At 38.9% G+C, this 7,588-nt stretch overlaps 1 protein-coding gene across 1 annotated transcript; it reads right to left on the reverse strand.

Moving 5' to 3' along the window:
* Positions 1–68: 68 nt before the first annotated feature.
* LOC101096595 (aurora kinase C-like) lies at positions 69–2,040 on the reverse strand. Its single transcript, XM_023238569.2, has one exon. It carries the CDS (start codon positions 1,394–1,396, stop codon positions 929–931), a length of 468 nt encoding a protein of 155 aa, XP_023094337.2. The 5' UTR covers positions 1,397–2,040; the 3' UTR covers positions 69–928.
* Between the last annotated feature and the right edge of the window lie 5,548 nt (positions 2,041–7,588).

The raw sequence follows: 7,588 nt of genomic DNA on the forward strand, positions 1-7,588 counted from the left end.
GCTATTAGCTCAGAGCCTGGAGTCTACTTAGGATTCTGGGTCTCCATCTCTATCTGCCCCACCCCTGCTTGTGCTCTGTCTCTGTCTCTCAAAAATGAATAAATGTTAAAAAAAAATTAAGAAGCACTATTTTATATTGTTCTACCTCTATGAAAACACTCTTAAATAGTTCTAACTTAGATTTAATAGGAGTAGGACGGTGAAAACTTAATCCAGCTGATGAAAGTGAAAATCTGGATAAGTGATTGGGAAATATGAAATTGTATATCAGTCAGATGTTTTTAACTGAGAATACATTATTACAGAAAAAAAAGCTTCAAAAAATCTTCCTTAAACTTGCCAAAGTAGTTTGGACACCAAGAAAACAGAAGCTCTCTAGTTTGGACAACCTCTTTTCTACTAACCACCTAAAGTATCATGAATATGTATTAGCTTGTTTCTAAGTGTTTATCTCACAGGTCCCCTTGTGAAAAAAAAAATTATAATATGTATTTTCAAGAAACAAATTATTACTCAAATATAAAAAAATAACAGTAGAATAAAATGCAAAGCACCTTTTTTTCTATCCTCTTTTTGACTTGTTTTAAGTATATTGTAAACAAAATCTAATTAATTAATTAATTTTTTATTTATTTTTTAAATGACTCAGCTTTTATTCATTAGTATCTTGCATCTTAGAAGAAACAAAAGACAGACAAGTTAGTAGAGCCAGGAGAGCTCCCTGGACAAATGCAATGAAACAGGTGTGGACAGGGCTCAAGAATCCATCTGAACAGATGGAGGCAGCACCCTCTGAGAGTGGGCCCGGACCCAGGGGTGCTCCAGGATCTGCGCCAAAGGCAGCCGCTCCAAAGGCTGGTATCTGAGAAGCTTGGAGATCAGGTCCTGGGCCCCCAAAGGTATTGACGGAGGAAACCTGATGTCCACCTCAGAGATGGGGTGTAATCTTCACCTCACCCCTGAACCCCAGCAGCAGATTCTCTGGCTTGATATCCCTGTGAATCACCTTTTTCTCATGGCAGTATGTCAGAGCATCTGCTAATTCTTCCATTATCATGGCTGTGTGCTGTTCATCCAAAGTGTTGCTCTTTTGCAGCTCCTTGTAGAGCTCACTCCTTGGAGCATATTCTAGAATCAGGTACACCTGGCATGCATCATGGAAGTAGTTGTATAGGCATAGGATATTGGGGTGCTGTAGATGTGCCTGGATCTCAATTTCCCGGCGCAGCTGGTGCTCCAGTCCTTCCTTTTCTATCTGGGACTTGAAGATGACTTTCAGGGCCACAAGGAAATGGCTTTCCTTGAGCCGAGCCAGGTACAAGTTCCCAAATTTTCCCTTTCCCAGAGGACGCCCGATTTCAAAGTCCTCAATCGTGAGGCGCCGCACGGGGGGCATGCCGAGCTCCACGAGACCTGCTGCAGCTGTTCCCTGGTCTCAGGTCTGCTCCTCTTCTTCATCTGCAGGCTGCACGCTGCCCAACTGCATCGCAGCGTTTGGGTGGCTCCCCAGGAGACGGCACGGCGGTGACAGGACGCCTTCCCGGGCCCTTTGGAACTGTCCTCAAAAGGGGTGAGGGTAGGCAGCAGCCAGGCTGAGGTGCTTCGGTCGCCGATGGCCCCCCACAAAGCCTCAGCGCAGCGCACAGAGCCACACCTCCGGAGATCAAGGAATTCAACAAAATTTAATTTAAAAGAAACCAAGGAGGAGCCAAGTTGGCTGAACAGCATGGAAGTTTTTTTGTGTCTCTCATCCATGAAATACAACCAGACCAACACTAAACCATCCTACACACCTAGAAAACTGATTGGAGGATTAACACAACAATCTGCACAACCTTAACCACAGAATTCAGCAGGTACAAGGCGCAGAGAAGTGAATTTGGGTAGCGAGAAGCCACAGAGGGTAGGGAACTGCTTTTGCGGGAGGAGACAGGACACAGACTGGGAAGGCAGGGGAGAATAGGGGAAAAGCACCCCTCCCCAAAAGCAGCTGGAGAGAAAGTGGAAAATTGGAAACAGCCACAGGGTCTAAACTAAAAGGGAGAAAGGAGAGGGTTTAAATTCCATTAAAACTGTAAACAAGGGGAGTGCAAAGGCTGCAACTCCTCAGCTTGATACCTGGCAGTGCTCTGGTGGGAAGGGCAAATCCCCAAGAACAGAATGGGGTCTGGGAGGTTCTCAGACCACATGGGGAAAAGCGGTTCCAATGCTGAAAGGATATTTGGTAGAGACTACTGAAGCCACCTGGTCCCAGCAGACCCCAGAAAATGGCAACATTCACTGATGCTGGAACAAGGTCATTAAGGGCGAGGCCTGGTGCCAGATGTGTGTTGTGATTTTCCATAATCCCTGAAATGCTGCTACTACACTGTCTCGTGAACTTTTTCTGGGGAGGGCTGACACCTGGCTGCAGTCTCGGGGCACCAGCAACAGCAGGGGTCCAGCGCGCATTCCTGGGTGCAGCCGACATTCAGCCATTGCTCATTCAGCCATTGCTCGGTGAGACCCTCCTGCAGAGGGCAGAACGGGTCAAAGCCACAATCCTCCAGAAGTAAGGGGCCGGGGAAAACAGCCGCATCTGAGACAAAATTCGGGAGAGAGGTACCACCTGGGGCCTTGTCACAGACAGTGAAAAAGCAGGGAGTGAGTGCACAAAACCTGAAGACAGAGGACAGGTGAGCAATTGCTAAACCAGAGGAACAGACTGGGTAGCTGGGTGGCGCCATTTTCACTGCTCTCATGCATGCGCATATGCACCTAAAACTCCACAACACTCCACCTCAGTAGGCTAGCAGCTCCATCCAGTGGAGAGCGAAGCTGTTACACTGAGCCCCGCCCAACTGGGCCAACTTTGCCCTTCAAGAACAGAAGACTCACCGCTGGCTTAGTTTATGGACTATAAAATGCTACAGAGACTGACTTCTAAGGAAAATGAAGTAATTTCAGTCCTACTTCAATCTGTTAGCAGGTTCATTCAGTTTTCTTTTTTTCCTCTTTTACACTTCTATTCTTTTTCTTGAATACAGAAAGAAAAAATTTTTATTTTCAATTTTTATTAAAAATATTTTTCTTTAATGTTTATACTGTATTTTTTACTTCTGTGCAAATTTTTCCAAATTCGATTTTACTTCATTTTATTTTAGTCTACTTCAGTGTATTCACCTTTTCAAATTTTCAAACAAGTTCCTTTTTTTCTTTCTTTTCCTTTTTTCTTTTTCATTTCTTTTCTTTTTCTTTAATGCAGAAAGAGAAAAACTTAATTTTTACTTTCAATTTCTTAAAAATCTTAATTTAATTTTTTACTATATTTTTTTGCTTTTATGAAATTTTTTTCAAATTCTATTTTACTTCCATCATTTTATTTTAATCTACTACAGTGTATTCACTTTTTTCAAAAATGCAAATGATTTTTTTCTTTTTTTCTATTTTTCATTTCTTTTTGAATACAGAAAAAAAATCATATTCATTTTTAGTTTTTTATTAAGAATATTTTTATTTATTTTTTTCTACAATATTATTTACTTTTGTGTATATTTTTTCAAATTCTATTTTACCCCACATCTCATTTTACTCTACTTCAGTGTATTCATTTTTTCAAATTCTCAAATGATTTCCTTTTTTTTCTCCCCCCCCTTTTTCTCTCATCTGTCAAACTACTTTCAACACCCAACCAAAACACACCTAGGATCTACCATCATCTATTTGATTTGTGTGTATGTGTTTAATTTTTTTTTTATTTTTTTTATTTATTTTTTTTTTAATTTTTTTTTCAACGTTTATTTATTTTTGGGACAGAGAGAGACAGAGCACGAACGGGGGAGGGGCAGAGAGAGAGGGAGACACAGAATCGGAAACAGGCTCCAGGCTCTGAGCCATCAGCCCAGAGCCCGACGCGGGGCTCGAACTCCCGGACCGCGAGATCGTGACCTGGCTGAAGTCGGACACTTAACCGACTGCACCACCCAGGCGCCCCTAATTTTTAATTTTAATATCCTTTTTAGTTTTAATTTTTTTAATTTCAATTTTTCTACCTCATTAACTCCTTTTCGCACTTCAAAATGACAAACTGAAGGAATTCACCCCAAAAGAAAGAGCACAAAGAAACGACAGCCAGGGACTTAACCAAAATAGATACAAGCAAGATGTCTGAACCAGAATTTAGAATCACAATAATAAGAGTACTAGCTGGAATTGAAAATAGATTAGAACCCCTTTCTGCAGAGATAAAACAAGTAAAAAAATAGCCAGAATGAAATTAAAAATGCTATCACTGAGCTGTAATCAGGGATGAAGGCAGTGGTGGCAAGGATGGATGAGGCAGAACAGAGGATCAGCAATATAGAGGACAAACTTACAGAGAAAAATGAAGCACAAAAAAAGAGGGAGATGAAGGCAAAAGAGTGCAATTTAAGAATTAGAGAAATCAGTGACTCATTGAACAGGAACAACATCAGAATCATAGGGACCCCAGGAGAGGAAGAGAGAGAAATAAGGGTAGAAGGGTAATGTGAGCAAATCATAGTGCAAAACTTTCCTAACCTGGGGAAGGACACAGACATCAAAATCCAGGAAGCACAGAGGACCCCCGTTAGACTCAATAAAAACCGACCACCAACAAAGCATATCATAGTCAAATTCACAAAATACTCAGGCAAGCAGAGAATCATGAAAGCAGCAAGGGAAAAAAGTCCTTAAGCTACAAGAGAAGATAGATCAGGTTTGCAGCAGTACTATCCACAGAAACTTGGCAGGCCACAAAGGAGTGGCAGGATATATTCAGTGTGCTGAATCAGAAAAATATGAAGCCATGAATTCTTTATCCAGCAAGGCTGTCATTCAAAATAGAAGAAGAGATAAAAAGTTTCCCAGACAAACAAAAATTAAAGGAGTTTACGACCACTAAACCAGCCCTGCAATAAGGGGGACTCTCTGAGGGCAGAAAAAGTGAATATGTATGTGTGTGTGTGTGTGTGTGTGTGTGTGTGTATTTTGATATATATATATATATATATATTTGATATATATATATATATATATTTATTGCCATTATGATGCTTGTAGAGTTGGAGTTTCTGGTGGTCTCTGGTTTTTCTAATCTTTGTTGGTTTTTATATATATATATATATATATATATATATATATTTTATATATATATATTTTATATATATATATATATTTTATATATATATATATTTTATATATATATATATTTTATATATATATATAAAAACCAACAAAGATTAGAAAAACCAGAGACCACCAGAAACTCCAACTCTACAAGCATCATAATGGCAATAAATTTGTATCTTTCAGTACTCACTCTAAACGTCAATGCACTCAATGCTCTAATCAAAAGACATAGGGAAACAGAATGGATAAAGAAACAAGATCCATCTATTTGCTGTTTACAAGAGACCCACTTGAGACCTAAAGACACCTTCAGTTTGAAAACAAGGGGATGGAGAACCATCTACCATGCTAATGGTCAACAAAAGAAAGCCAGAGTGGGCATACTTATATCAGACAATCTAGACTTGAAAATAAAGACTGTATCAAGAGATGCAGAAGGGCACTATATCATAATCAAGGGGTCTATTCACCAAGAAGACCTAACAATTGGAGACATTTATACACCAAATGGGATAGCACCCAAATATATATATCAACTAATCAGAAACATGAAAAACTCATCGATAGTAATACCATAATAGTAGGAGACTTCAACACCCCACTCACAGAAATGTACAGATCATCTATTCAAAAAATCAACAAGGAAACAATGGCTTTGAATGACACACTGGACCAGAAGGACTTAACAGATATATTCAGAATATTTCATTCTAAAGCAGCAGAATGTACATTCTTCTCCAGTGCACATGAAACGTTCTCCAGAATAGACCACATACTGGGACACAAATCAGCCCTAAGTAAGTACAAAAAGATCGAGATCATGCCATGCATATTTTCAGACCACAACGCTATGAAACTCAAAATCAACCACAAGAAAAAATTTGGAAAGGTCACAAATACTTGGAGACTGAAGAACATCCTACTAAAGAGTGAATGGGCAAACCAAACAGTTAAAGGGGAAATTAAAAAATATATGGAAGTCAATTAAAATGATAACACCACAACCCAAAACCTCTGGGACGCAGCAAAGGCGGTCATAAGAGCAAAGTATATAGCAATCCAGGCCTTACTAAAGAAGGAAGAAAGATCTCAGATACACAACCTAACCTTATGTCTTAAGGAGCTGGAAAAAAAACAGCAAATAAAACCCTAAACCAGCAGAAGACACGAAAAAATAAAGATTAGAGCAGAAATTAATGCTATCAAAACCAAAAAAAAAAAAAAAAAAAAAAAACAGTAGAACAGATCGATGAAACCAGAAGCTAGTTATTTGAAAGAATTACCAAAATTGATAAATCACTAGCCAGTCTGAACAAAAAGAAAAAGGAAAGGACCCAAATAAATAAAATCAAGAAGAAAGACCAGAGATCACAATCAACACAGCAGAAATAAAAACAATAATAAGACAATAATATGAGCAATTTTATGCCAATAAAGTGGGTAATCTCGAAGAAATGGACAAAATCCTAGAAACATATACACTACCAAAACTGAAACAGGAAGAAATGGAAAATTTTAAGAGACCCATCACCAGTAAGGAAATTAAATTAGTAATCAAAAATCTGCCAAAAAACAAGAGTCCAAGGCCAGGTGGCTTTCCAGGGGAATTCTACCAAACATTTAAGGAAGAGTCAACACCTATTCTCTTGAAGCTATTCCAAAAAATAGAAATGGAAGGGAAACTTCCAAACTCTTTCTATGAAGACAGCATTACCTTGAATCCAAAACCAGACAGAGACCACACTAAAAAGGAGAACTATAGACCAATTTCTCTGATGAACATGGATGCAAAAATCCTCAACAAGATATTAACCAACTGGATCCAACAAAACATTAAAAAAAATTATTCATCACTACCAAGCGGATTAGACCTGGGATGCAGGGCTGCTTCAATATCTGCAAAACAATTAACATGATTGATCACATCAATAAAAAAAAGGACAAGAACCATATGATCCACTCAATAGATGCAGAGAAAGCATTTGACAAAATACAGCATCCTTTTGTGATAAAAATCCTCAAGAAAGTAGGGATGGAAAGATCATACCTCGAGATCCTAAAAGTCATCTATGAACAACCCAACGCTAATATCATCCTTAGTGGGGAAAAACTGATAGCTTTCCCCCAAAGGTCAGGAACAAGACAGGGATCTCCACTCTTGCCACTGTTACTCAACATAGGATTGGAAGTCTTAGCCTCTGCAATCAGACAACACAAAGAAATAAAAGGCATCCAAATTGACCAGGAGGAGGCAAACTTTCACTCTTCTCAGAAGACATGATAGTCTATATGGAAAACCCAAAAGATTCCACCAAAAAACTGCTAGAACTGATTCATGAATTCAGCAAAGTTGCAGGATATAAAATCAACGCACAGATATCGGTTGCATTACTATACACCAACAATGAAGTGACAGAAAAAGAAATCAAGGAATCGATCCCATTTAGAGTTGCACAAA

Source organism: Felis catus, chromosome C2 (genome assembly GCF_018350175.1).
Source record: "Felis catus isolate Fca126 chromosome C2, F.catus_Fca126_mat1.0, whole genome shotgun sequence".
NCBI classification, from domain to species: domain Eukaryota; kingdom Metazoa; phylum Chordata; class Mammalia; order Carnivora; family Felidae; genus Felis; species Felis catus.